The 15,103-nt window shown below is 40.1% G+C and overlaps 2 protein-coding genes across 3 annotated transcripts in view; both read right to left on the bottom strand.

The window, feature by feature from the left end:
• LOC133651771 (adhesion G protein-coupled receptor L1-like) overlaps positions 1-15,103 on the bottom strand; it is a 1,026,396-nt gene that overhangs the window by 53,571 nt on the left and 957,722 nt on the right. The gene's annotated exons all lie outside the window — the stretch shown is intronic.
• LOC133651772 (adhesion G protein-coupled receptor E2) overlaps positions 1-15,103 on the bottom strand; it is a 43,257-nt gene that overhangs the window by 16,206 nt on the left and 11,948 nt on the right. For both annotated transcript variants that reach the window (XM_062049890.1, XM_062049889.1), the window contains 6 exons: positions 6,576-6,692; positions 6,465-6,508; positions 6,292-6,396; positions 2,742-2,895; positions 2,556-2,678; positions 2,299-2,489 (listed from right to left, as the gene is read on the bottom strand). In XM_062049890.1, the coding sequence (XP_061905874.1) occupies positions 2,299-2,489; positions 2,556-2,678; positions 2,742-2,895; positions 6,292-6,396; positions 6,465-6,508; positions 6,576-6,692 (734 nt within the window). The remainder of the gene's footprint in view (positions 1-2,298; positions 2,490-2,555; positions 2,679-2,741; positions 2,896-6,291; positions 6,397-6,464; positions 6,509-6,575; positions 6,693-15,103) is intronic.

The raw sequence follows: 15,103 nt of genomic DNA, 5'->3' as shown, positions 1-15,103 counted from the left end.
ACACTACCGTTCAAAAGTTTGGGGTCACATTAAAATGTCCTTATTTTTGAAGGAAAAGCCCTGTACTTTTCAATGAAGATAACTTTAAACTAGTCTTAACTTTAAAGAAATACACTCTATACATTGCTAATGTAGTAAATGACTATTCTAGCTGCAAATGTCTGGTTTTTGGTGCAATAGGTGTATAGAGGCCCATTTCCAGCAACTATCACTCCAGTGTTCTAATGGTACAATGTGTTTGCTCATTGGCTCAGAAGGCTAATTGATGATTAGAAACCCCTTGTGCAATCATGTTCACACATCTGAAAACAGTTTAGCTCGTTACAGAAGCTACAAAACTGACCTTCCTTTGAGCAGATTGAGTTTCTGGAGCATCACATTTGTGGGGTCAATTAAATGCTCAAAATGGCCAGAAAAAGAGAACTTTCATCTGAAACTCGACAGTCTATTCTTGTTCTTAGAAATGAAGGCTATTCCACAAAATTGTTTGGGTGACCCCAAACTTTTGAACGGTAGTGTATATATATATTTATATACATGTATATATATATATATATATATATATATATATATATATATATATATACGTGTTTAAAACACAAGAGGCTATATCATCCCGACAAGCCTGTTTCACAGGTTTCCCTGCTCCTCAGGGGGTTTTATCAATGATATTAAAATCAGGGAAACCTGCGAAACAGGCTTGTCGGGATTATATAGCCTCTTGTGTTTTTTCCTGACCTAACGTACATACACACATAATATGTCTATAATTAATTGCTTTCATTTGTTGTCCATGTTCAAGATTCAAGATTCAAGATGCTGTTTATTGTCCATTCTTTAACACGTACAAGACATATAAGGACTGAAATTACATTTTGGGCACAGTCCCACTAAGAGCAGACATACGTTACAGCAGGGGTCACCAACCTTTTTGAAAGCAAGAGCTACTTCTTGGGTAGTGATTAATGCGAAGGGCTACCAGTTTGATACACACTTAAATAAATTGCCAGAAATAGCCAATTTGCTCAATTTAACTTTAACTCTATGTTATTATTAATAATTAATGATATTTACACTTAATTGAACAGTTTAAAAGAGGAGAAAACACGAAAAAAATGACAATTAAATTTTGAAACATAGTTTATCTTCAATTTCGACTCTTTAAAATTCAAAATTCAACCGAAAAAAAGAAGAGAAAATCTAGCTAATTCGAATCTTTTTGAAAAAAAATTAAAAAATAATTTATCATTAGTAATTTTTCCTGATTAAGATTAATTTTTAGAATTTTGATGACATGTTTTAAATAGGTTAAAATCCAATCTGCACTTTGTTAGAATATATAACAAATTGGACCAAGCTATATTTCTAACAAAGACAAATCATTATTTCTTCTAGATTTTCCACAACAAAAATTAAGAAGAAATTCAAAAGACTTTGAAATAAGATTTAAATTTGATTCTACAGATTTTCTAGATTTGCCAGAATATTTTTTTTGAATTTTAAACATGATAAGTTTGAAGAAATATTTCACAAATATTCTTCGTCGAAAAAACAGAAGCTAAAATGAAGAATTAAATTAAAATGTATTTATTATTCTTTACAATAAAAACAATTAATTTACTTGAACATTGATTTAAATTGTCAGGAAAGAAGAGGAAGAGATTTAAAAGGTAAAAAGGTATATGTGTTTAAAAATCCTAAAATCATTTTTAAGGTTGTATTTTTTCTCTAAAATTGTCTTTCTGAAAGTTATAAGAAGAAAGTAAAAAAATTAATGAATTTATTTAAACAAGTGAAGACCAAGTCTTTAAAATATTTTCTTGGATTTTCAAATTCTATTTGAGTTTTGTCTCTCTTAGAATTAAAAATGTCAGGGCAAAGCGAGACCAGCTTGCTAGTAAATAAATACAATTTAAAAAATAGAGGCAGCTCACTGGTAAGTGCTGCTATTTGAGCTATTTTTAGAACAGGCCAGCGGGCTACTCATCTGGTCCTTACGGGCTACCTGGTGCCCGCGGGCACCGCGTTGGTGACCCCTGCGTTACAGGGAGACAAGACGGGACCGCCGACGGGACCGCCGACGGGTCAGCCACTTACGGCGCTCCTTAAAAAAAGGTGTGAAAAAGGTGATATTGGGGACGGGGGGAAGAGTAAAAAAAAAATCAGACAAAAGGCTGGACACTCGGGAGGGGGTCCAGACTGAGTCCAAGGGAACCTCTACAGTATTGTATGTGGCAAGTCTTTTCATTTTCTTTATTACCATTTGACATTTGAGGAAAGCAAAGAAAGACTCCCTACCTGTTGGATGTGGTGAAAAGTTAGCGTGACGGGCGCGTCCAGGCGACTTGTGTTGGCGTTGGTGACGGAGACGGTCGCTACTTTGGAGTTGATGACGAAACTCCGGTTCGTCTGCAGATCCATGCCACTGTAGTAACCGCTCGTGGGGACCTCCAGGTTGGCGTAGCTGAGCAGGAACACGGTAGCAAAACCTGGAACAATTAAGATGAAGCTTATACGGTTTGTCCAAATGGTCCTGTGAGGGGTGTGAACACCACCTGGGAACTGGGAGGGATCTCCAGCCACGGTACTCATCTGGATATCCAACTCCACTGGCTTGGTTGATAAGGTCACAGCACCCTCAGGTGGAACCGGTCCTTTGTGTGAAAGCAGTTCCAGTTCTGCAGACACAGATAAAACATGCCTCACCACTTACCACACAGGAATATACCACTTAGACATACCCGTGTAGGTGGAGGATCTCCTTGCTCTGGGGGTTTTTATGAAAAGTCCTACCAATCTCAGAGCGCTCTCAACTATGTCCAGAAAGATGGACACTTTCTTGTTGTCTCTGAGGACCCCGGTGAGCAAGACCTGGTCAATTAGATCCAACAATGCCTGCAGCCACAGAGGAAGACTAACATTGGTGCTATGTTGGTTGTTATACTGCTTGTAGTTTGCACTTTTGCTTTCTAACAGCGATAAATACCTCTCATTATAAGGCAGGGGTCACCAACGCGGTGCCCGCGGGCACCAGGTAGCCCGTAAGAACCAGAGGAGTCGCCCGCTGGCCTGTTCTAAAAATAGCTCAAATAGCAGCACTTACCAGTGAGCTGCCTCTATTTTTTAAATTTTAATTATTTGCTAGCAAGCTGGTCTTGCTTTGCCCGACATTTTTAATTCTAAGAGAGACAAAACTCAAATAGAATTTGAAAATCAATCAATCAATCAATCAATGTTTATTTATATAGCCCTAAATCACAAGTGTCTCAAAGGGCTGTAAATCCAAGAAAACATTTAAAGACTTGGTCTTCACTTGTTTAAATAAATTCATTAATTTTTTTACTTTGCTTCTTATAACTTTCAGAAAGACAATTTTAGAGAAAAAATACAACCTTAAAAAATGTTTTTAGGATTTTTAAGCACATATACCTGACAATTTAAATCAATGTTCAATTAAATTTTTTTATTTTTATTGTAAAGAATAATACATACATTTTAATTTAATTCTTCATTTTAGCTTCTGTTTTTTTGACGAAGAATATTTGTGAAATATTTCTTCAAACTTATTATGATTAAAATTCAAAAAAATTATTCTGGCAAATCTAGAAAATCTGTAGAATCAAATTTAAATCTTATTTCAAAGTCTTTTGAATTTCTTTAAAAATTTTTGTTCTGTAAAATCTAGAAAAAATAATGCTTTGTCTTTGTTAGAAATATAGCTTCGTCCAATTTGTTATATATTCTAACAAAGTGCAGATTGGATTTTGACCTATTTAAAACATGTCATCAAAATTCTAAAATTAATCTTAATCAGGAAAAAATTACTAATGATGTTCCATACATTTTTTTTTTAATTTTTTCAAAAAGATTCGAATTAGCTAGTTTTTCTCTTCTTTTTTTCGATTGAATTTTGAATTTTAAAGAGTCGAAATTGAAGATAAACTATGTTTCAAAATTTAATTTTCATTTTTTTCGTGTTTTCTCCTCTTTTAAACCGTTCAATTAAGTGTCAATATCATTAATTATTAATAATAACATAGAGTTAAAGGTAAATTGAGCAAATTGGCTATTTCTGGCAATTTATTTAAGTGTGTATCAAACTGGTAGCCCTTCGCATTAATCACTACCCAAGAAGAAGCTCTTGGTTTCGAAAAGGTTGGTGACCCCTGCTATAAGGTATGCATTGTAAATGAACATGCATCATACCTCATCATATTGTTTCTTCAATTTAAAAATAGCTGACCGTTTCCCCCCCCCTTCTCTGGGATTATATTCCCAGTTTTGATCTCGGACGTCTGGTCACTTATAGCATATAAGAATATTCTAATACTGTTAAGCAAACTATGAATAATAAAACATGTGTCCTTTATCATAGCTACACGTATGACAAAAAAAAGCGAGTGAAAATCAGTGGTATTCAGTGAGGTAAGATGAATTAAATGCGCTGACAGTTCATTGCTCCTGCCAAATGAATTGCACTGAGTGGAGCGGATCACCACTCCAAGATGGCGGCCCCGCGTCTCGTCAGCGCCAGTAGGCAGTAGCGCTCCATGCTGCGTACCCTTAGAAGTGTCATCTTTGCGTCCTGACGAGCGCACCGCGGGCCACGCCCACAGGTGCTCTCTGTCCGCGGGCCTCCACGCGCCTGCAGACAATCTGCAATCGGCGCACCTCCCCGTGATGAGCGAGCTGCCTTCATAAGCCGGCACAACCTGCCATCCCGCTCCGGAATATAACCTTCTGTTCGTGTACAGTAAGCTTGATGCAATCCTGCTCTCTCTGTGTTTGCCCCTCCGTGTTTTCAGTGTCGTCCCCGCAGTACCCTCCGTCGCCTGGAAAGTGAGCTGTGCGTCTCACTTTTCCCTGGATCTCCCTCTGGATTCTGACTGCCTCCCTCGATCCTTGACTTCCCCCTAATCTACACACATAGCATACTTGCCAACCCTCCCGTTTTTACCGGGAGAGTCCCGGTATTCAGCGCCTCTCCCGATAACCTCCAGGCAGAAATTTTCTCCCGACAAACTCCCGGTATTCAGCCGGAGCTGGAGGGGGCGTGGCCTCCAGCGGACCTGAGTGGGGACAGCCTGTTCTCACGTCCGCTTTCCCACGATATAAACAGCTTGCCTACCCAATGACGTCATAACTGTAGAATGATCGAGGGCGAGTTCTTGGTTTCTTATGTGGGTTTATTGTTAGGCAGTTTCATTAACGTCCTCTCAGCGCGGTAACAACACACAACAACAGCAGTCACGTTTAGTCTACCGTAAAGCAGTTCGTCTGCCGTAAACAGCAATGTTGTGACACTCTTAAACAGGACAATACTGCCATCTACTGGATAGCCTCCAGAACACTGAAATTCAAGTATTTATTTTATTTATATGTATAATAAAATAAATATATATATATATATATACATATATATATATATAGCTAGAATTCACTGAAAGTCAAGTATTTCATACATAAATATATATATATATATATATATATATATATATATATATATATATATATATATATATATATATATATATATATATATATATGAAATACTTGAGTTGGTGAATTCTATCTTAAATATATTCCCCTCTTAACCACACTCCAACCACACCCCCCGCCTCACCCCCGACCACGCCCCCACCCCCCACCCCCCACCTCCCGGTATCGGAGGTCTCAAGGTTGGCAAGTATGCACATAGTCTTACACCATACACACTCTTGGATTTTGTCACACTCCATTTCCTTAGTTAGTATATTTAGTATTGTTTGATTACTATATATATATATATATATATATATATATATATATATATTATAATATATATAATAAAATACTTAGAGCTATACTGCCCCCTGGTGTCTGTGTTGTCATCTCCCCATAGTCAAACATAACAATAAGATGTCTATGCTTCACACTGTTAGAATGCTAATGGGCGGTATAGCTCGGTTGGTAGAGTGGCCGTGCCAGCAACTTGAGGGTTCCAGGTTCGAATCCCGCTTCTGCCATCCTAGTCACTGCCGTTGTGTCCTTGGGCAAGACACTTTCCCCACCTGCTCCCAGTGCCACCCACACTGGTTTAAAAATGGAACTTAGATATTGGGTTTCACTATGTAAAGCGGTTTGAGTCTTTGGAAAAATGCGCTATATAAATATAATTCACTTCACTAATGTTACCCAGATGCCGGCATGCTACCCGTTAGCGTTTCAGTTCGGCTCGGGCATTTCAGCATTCCACGAAATTTCCCCCGAAATTGCATATTCTCGTTTTAACAAAGTTGAAAACATAAATACCGAGACCAGCTCCTCTCCATCCAAGACTTTGGGGTCTCCGCTCCCTGTGAAGTTCACACAGCTTCTCTCAAGCCGCATCATCAGATCACGAGCGATGGGAAGGTTCTAGAAGGGAATGGGTTAAAAGGTAAAGAAAAGAAGACCTACATTGTGAGTCACCTGTGTGGCTTTACCTCTTTCAGATCTTTTGTGTCCTTGAACGCATCGCAGTTTAATGCTGAGGAAAGATGATATTTGGAGATTACAATCCATGGCACGCATGCTGCTGATATTCAGTGTTTTACCCATGCAAGGAGCAGCTTCCTCGCCATAATTGGTGGACCCGGCATGGCATGCGCAGTAGTGGCCCGTGGCTCCAATGTGGCAGCTTCCATTTCCGCAGTTAATTGTCGGACATATTTCTAACAAGAAGAGGACAAAGATCATTGCAGGGATTTAACAAACTCTAAATATATTTATTTAATGAAACAGTCTATTTTTTGGCACCAATAGCTTCTTTGAACGAAGCAAATGATGCAAACAGTCCATCCCTCCATTCATTTTCTACCGCTTGCCCCTTTCAGGGGGGTCACAGGGGTGGCTGGAGCCTATCCCAGCTGCATTCGGGCGGGAAGGCGGGGTACACCCTGGACCAGGGGTGGGCAATTAATTTTTTACCGCGGGCCGCATGAGCAACCCGAGCACTGCTGGAGGGCCACATCGACAATATTTCAATTAAATTTTGCTCAATATTATTTTTGATGTATACCGTAAGATAAATAATAATAATAATAATAATAATAATAATAATAATAATAATAATAATAATTAATAATAATAGTAATACTTTCATTTAACCTAACTTAACTTTATACCAAAAGCACTGCTTTGGAAATCATTTGTACCCCTTTCAGAGATCACATTTAGTTCCCCTTAAACATCCTCATGTTGCACAATGAAATGTAAGCATAGGATGAAGTTACTTTCTCAAGTAACAGCATTCCATGATTAATATCAATAAATTAACATCAATAATAAATGACAGTAAAATAAGCACACGTATGACTGAGGAGTCATAGTGTAACTTTGTGTGGTGTTTGAGTTGTCCGACAATTTGTGTGGCCATAAACGCACCAGTGGTTTAGTGGTATGCGTGTTGGTGACAGATGACAAGTTGGTTTTGGCCTGGTTTGTACGGCAAAAAATGTCTAGTTTTTCGAGATAGAAGTGTTTTACTCATGTTTTTGGTGTGGTTATGGCCGAATATAAACAGTTTTGCTCAATAAAGTGATCGATATAACTCCTGTCCTCGAAGCATCTCGATAGACGTTACAATAATTGAACGGTCTTCAATTGAACGGTGTTGACGAACACGGTTAGGGCCGCTTGTTGTCACTGTCACTCAGAGTTGCATTGCAAAATTACACAGAATAAATATGTTTATTTTGTTTACAATTCAGATGGGATTTGATTTGGTGCGCGGCATATATTTGCTGTGCGCAGAGGACGCTTGAGCAGTGCGCAATTGCCCAGGCGCGCACCTTAGAGGGAACTTTGCTTGGCAGTCCATGTCTTGTTGAAAACACGCCATTCTTCATCAACTTTTCTCTTTTTAGCGTCTCGGGTGTAAACCGTGCATCACTTGTCGCTGCATGTGCACCTTCACTCACAGGTTACACACGGACATACGCCCATAAATAACACTTTTCAAAATAAAAGCAGCACAGTTGTCTTGCGCACACGACATAGATGTTTTTTCAACTTTATTTTGTAATTTGTGATTGCAGCTGTTCACATTCACTCACAATCACGCACGAGCATACGTCCACACGGAAGTAATACAAATAACGCTTTTCAAAACAAAAGCAGCACCGTTGTATTGCACACTCGACATAGATACTTTTTTAAATTTATTTTGTAATTTATGATTGGCCTTACGTGGGCCGGACAGGGACGTACAAAGGGCCGGATGTGGCCCGCGGGCCGCAGATTGGCCCACTTCATCGCATTCACGAGGGCCAATTTAGTGTATTTCTCCAAAAAGTCTAAAGTGCCATAAATGCTGTAATGAGATAAATATAGATGTCAATGTTTGTATATACATGTGTCGTAACAGCACACGTGAGAAAATGAGTACCCGATGCACCAGGTTAGCCCAATGAGTACCACAACAACATAGTGTCAGAATAATTGTATCTAAGTTAGCACAAAACTTTGTGTTTCAATGAGTTCCCGGCGAGCAGACAAAAGCTGTCTTTTATCTTACCAAGCAAAAGGCTTGTAAAACTCCACTGTGTAGGATGGGAAGCGACATGAAGGTGTCGGTTTCTTTGATGTATTGTAATCCACAGGAAGATTTTGTCTTGACCAGAGATCTACAAAGCGGAGAGGAGGCAGGGCCTGACCCCCCCTCCAGGCACCTTTTCTTTTAACTGTTTTGTGACCGAGAGCAACAGCTGTTTACGACCTTTTCTATGAACCGACCTTTTCTTTGAACTGTCAGTTCAACGGCTGTTTACGACTTTTCTTTGAACCGACCTTTTCTTTGAACTGTTTTGTGACCGAGAGCAACAGCTGTTTACGACCTTTTCTTTGAACCGACCTTTTCTTTGAACTGTTTTGTGACCGAGGGCAACGGCTGTTTACGACCTTTTCTTTGAACCGACCTTTTCTTTGAACTGTTTTGTAACCAAAGGCGGCGGCTGTTTACGACCCCCGTCCCTTTAGAAACAGCTGTTGCCATGTAATCGGGGAAAGTCCAAATAAAAGAGGAGGCGTACAATCTTTCGTCAGAGCGTGGTGGGAGACTGTCAGAGAGTACAGCCCAGACGTTTCTCCTCAATTGAGCTAAATTGAATTCTTGCTTCTTTGTCTGTTTAATAGATGTCATCAGTGTTTGAACCTGACACATAGTTTATCAAGACATGTATAAACAGAGTATGTAATAAAAAAACATAGGAGGTATAGATTATAAATAAAACAATATAATAGTGTATACATATATGTTGGAACAGTTGGAATCAGATGAAAAATGTGGGAGTTGTGGAACTTTGAAGAATGTCCCATTGATTTCAACGGGAATTTACAAAAAATGTGGGAATTTCGGGAAAAGCGAGAGTTTTTTTGAAAATGGTAAAAAAAACTTGAATGAGTTGGAATGGTTGGTATTGGAATTTTTTCCAAATCGGTCAAGAAATGTTGAAGTAGCAACATGTTGAATTGAGAAATGGTATTATGGAATTCCTGGAATTTCGGGAAAACCGGGAATTTTTTCAGTTAAAAAAAATAACTTAGTTTTTTTGTCCTAATTAAAAGGAATGTTTTGACGGTAGAACAGTTGAAATGCGTAGAAAAATATGGAAGGAGTAGTCGCTAGAAAAAAGTGTGGAAATAGGGCTTTGGAAAAGCAGGCGTTTTGGAAAACCCTGGAATTTTTTTGAACTTGGAAAAATGATGGTTAGAATTTCCAGAATGGTGGAATGTGTTGAAGGTGGAATGGTTTGAATAGGTTGAAAAATGTGGAAATGGTGAACTTTTGAAAAATGGCCAATTCATTTTGAATGGGAAATATATCGAGTTTTTCTTATTTTTTTTTACTACATTTTACGTTAAATGGTAAAACAGTACCAATTGTTTTTTGGGGGGTTTTTTTACGGAAAAAGGTGGCAACTTGGTTGCCAGAATTTTTGTGCTAAATTGACATTGTTTTTACAACAATATATTACAAGTCCTTTTTTTATTCTGCCAACTTAGCTGTCAGTTTTTCTACCGTAAAAACAAATGTACCGTCTTTCCATTTACAGTAATACACCGTTAAAAACAACAACCGTAGATTTTACAGTCAAAAACTGGCAGCTCAGTCAACATAATTTTAATGCAAAAAATAGTAGTAGTTTTTTTCAAATTACAGTAATATGCTGTAAAGAACAACCTAAGATTTATTGTCATTTTTATTAATTTGATGGGTAGTTTGCTGTACAGTTAAGTATTTTTATTAAGACAAAAACATGATTGGAAATTATGATAATATACTGTAATATTTGTTGCAATATTGGATACTCTTGCATAAGAGACACTGCAACAGGAGAGCAAACAGCATCCTCAAGGACTCATCCCACCCAGGTCACCACTGGCTTGAACTTTTGCCCTCAGGGAGGCGCTATAAGACCATCAAAGCAAGGACAAATAGACTGAAAAACAGTTTCTATCCTAGAGCTGTCATTGCCCTAAACTCTGCACTTACCTGAACACTCACCATTTTATTACTGGCTTACCTCTGATAAAGATCTACTGTGCAATATGTTTTTTTAACATTTTAGTATGTTTTTAAATTTTAAATTGTTTTATTATTGTTGTTGTCTTAAGACTATTTTATGTAGGTTTGTTTTAAACGCACTGAGCTGGATTGCTGTTGTTGTGTTGACCAGCATTCCTCCAATGGGGAATTCAAATTCTCCCAGATTCTTTTTATGGCAATAAGCTGATGTTTATATTCAATCAACAGGCAGTAGTTGGTATTTTGTGGTTTATTCTCCAAGCTTAGAGGACAAACGTGAGACCAATCTCAGTACACAAGCATTCCCTAGCCCGGTCCAGATCGGTCTCCCCTCAAACCCCCGGAAGTCCCGTGATCTTCCCTCTGTCCCTTGCCCCCACTCCCTTTGTTTAGACTACTCCGAGTTATCTCTACTCTGACACATTCCAATCTAGAAGGCCGACACCTTACTATGAGACTCAAAAGAAGGAAGAATACTAGCTATTCTTTATATGACTATAGGAGTTTAGAAAGAAGTAACACTTAAAGATGGATATGATTCTGATCTGCTTCCCACACTGTCCAATTTCATTGTTTCCATACAATGACAATAAAGGTATTCTGATTCTGATTCTTAAAGTTGAAAAGGTATGCAATGTCAAGCAGTGCATATTTTTTCTTTCCAAATGAAAGAAATCAATTACATTTAGTGAGAAAATATGAAGTACTTTATTGACACACATCAAAATGATGTGGCGGGCCAGATCTGGCCCCCGGGCCTTGAGTTTGACACCTGTGGTCTAGTCTGAACAATCCATTTGCTCTGGATCATGCATGAAGTTTGCATTAAAATGCATTAAAATCGGTTCAGTATTGATCAAGTTATGATGGATTAAATATGCAGACACTTCATGGTGTCTGTCACTAGATGGAGGTGTCGACCTGTTCAAGATGGCGGCCCCATGGCTCGTCAGTGCTTCTTTATAAAGGATGTCTATGGTTACTATCTTGGCGGAGTTGATCAAACAAACTTCATCAGGATGTTGCTGACCGCCATGGTTTGGTGTATGTACAGCACTTGAATAAACCTGGTTATATAAAGCAGGGGTCCCCAACCACCGGTTCGGGGACCGGTACCGGTCCGTCACGCATTTGCTACCGGGCCGCACAGAAACATTAATTAATTTATAAACAACTTAATTTTTGCCTGTCCCAGTGAACACATCAATAAGCTTGTTTATAGACGTATATTACAACTCCTGATAGGAAGTCGTCATTTGTTATAGTACATTAATGCACATTAATAAACATATAAAATGTTAATGTGCCAGATTGTAGCCAAAGGCTAATTTCCATCTGCAGGGTCATTGCATATAGCAGGGGTTCTTAAGCTGTTTGACCTAAGGACCCAACTTTTCCACTACATAAGGGACCCGGGGACCACTCCAATATTAATACTGAATTAGTAATCTTACTCTTGATTTTGATCATATTCAATAAAATAAAATATCTAACCAATTTACAGTTTACTACCTTATAAAATGACATAAAAGCATGTGTGTAGAGTAGTGGGTTCTGCGGACCATCACACACTGCCAGGAGAACCCGGAATTCAGGGTATAACACTGTTTTATTTCCAGCAAAATGTATTTTTCTGAGTTCGTGTCTCTCTCTCTCTCTCTCTGGCTCCCACTGCAACTCCAACAACGTGTCTCATTCCGGCTGCTGCTAATAAAGGCGACATCCACTCACCTGTCGCTGCCTTCGAGGCCGGTCCTGGCACACCCCGTTCCGCGGCAGGCCCGCAGGCCACGCCCCCCCCCCCCACAATGTGTTAATCATAAAGATTATTATTAATTTAATAAATAAACCTTAGACTTAGGTCAGGCTGATTAGGAAAAAAACGAAATGTACATACAATGTGTATTATGTTGTGCTAAAATGAATAAACTAAATTAATAATAAGCATGTTTCTTAACTCAATGGCCTTGTGGTTAGAGTGTCCGCCCTGAGATGGGTAGGTGGTGAGTTCAAACCCCGGCCGAGTCATACCAAAGACTATAAAAATGGGAGCCATTACCTCCCTGCTTGGCACTCAGCATCAAGGGGTTGGAATTGGGGGTTATATCACCAAAAGGATTCCTGAGCGTGGCCACTGCTGCTGCTCTCTGCTCCCCTCACCTCCCAGGGGGTGAACAAGAGGGATGGGTCAAATGCAGAGGACAGATTTCACCACACCTCGTGTGTGTGTGACAATCATTGGTACTTTAACTTTACTTTATACTGGCAATAAAATTAAAGTGCAAATGAAAATACAGATTCACCACTTTAGTCATAATTTTTGCGCTTAAGAAACTTCTCCATGGCATTAGCACCAAAATTCTGTTTTTTTTTTTATATTGTCATCAATGCCGCAAGTGGTAGAAAAGTGTATTACAGCTAAGTACCGCGGCGGCCTATGCGGACTACAGCTGAAAAAACAAGATATATTACATTCTAAGGGGCACTCATGGCCCAACACTGGGCCCCGGCCCTATGGTTAAAGGCCTATTGAAATGACATTTTTATTTAAACGGGGATAGCAGATCCATTCTATGTGTCATATTTGATCATTTCGCGATATTGTCATATTTTTGCTGAAAGGATTTAGTAGAGAACATCGATGATAAAGATCGCAACTTTTGGTATCTGATTAAAAAAAGCCTTGCCTGTACCGGAAGTAGCGTGACGTAGTCAATTGAAAGGCTCCTAACATTTTCCTATTGTTTTCAATACAGCTAGAGCGATTCGGACCGAGAAAGCGACGACTACTCCATTAATTTGAGCGAGGATGAAAGATTTGTGGATGAGGAACGTGAGAGTGAAGGACTAGAGTGCAGTGCAAGACATATCTTTTTTCGCTCTGACCGTAACTTAGGTACAAGCTGGCTCATTGGATTCCACACTCTCTCCTTTTTCTATTGTGGATCACGGATTTGTATTTTAAACCACCTCTGGTACTATATCCTCTTGAAAATGAGAGTCGAGAACGCGAAATGGACATTCACACTGACTTTTATCTCCACGACAATACATCGGCGAAACACTTTAGCTACGGAGCTAACGTGATAGCATCGGGTTCCAATGCAGATAGAAACAAAATAAATAAATCCCTGACTGGAAGGATAGATAGAAAATCAACAATACTATTAAACCATGGACATGTAACTACACGGTTAATGCTTTCCAGCCTGGCGAAGCTTAACAATGCTGTTGCTAACGACGCCATTGAAGCTAACTTAGCAACCGGACCTCACAGAGCTATGCTAAAAACATTAGCTATCCACCTACGCCTGCCAGCCCTCATCTGCTCATCAACACCCGTGCTCACCTGCGTTCCAGCGATCGACGGTGCGACGAAGGACTTCACCCGATCACAGATGCGGTCGGCGAGACGGAGGAAGTTAAGTTGAGTTCGCCGGCTAGCGCGTCTGCTATCCATCTCTGTCCTCCTGGTTGTGTTGCTGTAGCCCGCCGCTAATACACCGATCCCACCTACAGCTTTCTTCTTTGCAGTCTCCATTGTTCATTAAACAAATTGCAAAAGATTCACCAACACAGATGTCCATCCATCCATCCATCCATCTTCAACCGCTTATCCGGAATCGGGTCGCGGGGACAACAGCTCCAGCAGAGACCCCCAGACTTCCCTCTCCAGAGCAACATTTGCGACTTCCTCCTGGGGAGTCCCGAAGCGTTCCCAGGCCAGAGAGGAGATGTAATCCCCCCATCTGGTCCTTGGCCTGCCGCGGGGCCTCCTCCCAGTGGGACGTGCAACGAGGACCTCCCTAGGGAGACGCTCGTGAGGCATTCGCACGAGATGACCGAACCACCTAAGCTGGCTCCTTTCCGAGCGAAGGAGCAGCGGCTCTACTCCGAGTCTCTCTCGGGTGACTGAACTTCTCACCCTATCTCTAAGGGAGATGCCAGCCACCCTTCTGAGGAAACTCATTTCGGCCGCTTGTATCCGCGATCTTATTCTTTCGGTCATTACCCACACTTCATGACCATAGGTGAGAGTAGGAATGTAGATAGCTCGGTAGACCGAGAGCTTTGCCTTCTGGCTCAGCTCTCGTTTCGTCACAACAGTGCGGCAGAGAGACTGCAATACTGCCCCAGCTGCTCCGATTCTCCGGCTGATTTCCTTCTCCATCTTTCCCTCACTGGTGAACAAGACCCAGAGATACTTAAACTCCTCCACCTGGGACAGAGTATCGTCCCCTACCCGGACTGTACAAACCATCGGTTTCCTGCTGAGAACCATGGCCTCAGATTTGGAGATGCTGATCCTCATTCCAGCCGCTGAACACTCGGCTGCGAACCGATCCAGTGAGAGCTGAAGGTCTATATATAATACTGTGGAATTATGTGGTGAAAACAGAGCTTTTTTGTATTGTATTCAATGGGGTACCAATACTTCCGTATCAACCGTTTACGTCACGCGCATACGTCATCATATCTAGACGTTTTCAACCGGAAGTGTGGCGGGAGATTTAAAATTGCACTTTATAAGTATTGGCAGGTGTTGCAATGTTAAGA

The sequence above is a fragment of the Entelurus aequoreus genome, linkage group LG06, assembly GCF_033978785.1.
Source record: "Entelurus aequoreus isolate RoL-2023_Sb linkage group LG06, RoL_Eaeq_v1.1, whole genome shotgun sequence".
In the NCBI taxonomy this organism is placed as follows: domain Eukaryota; kingdom Metazoa; phylum Chordata; class Actinopteri; order Syngnathiformes; family Syngnathidae; genus Entelurus; species Entelurus aequoreus.
The sequence above is the reverse complement of the archived record's forward strand: the minus strand, read 5'-3'. Positions and strand labels throughout refer to the sequence as shown.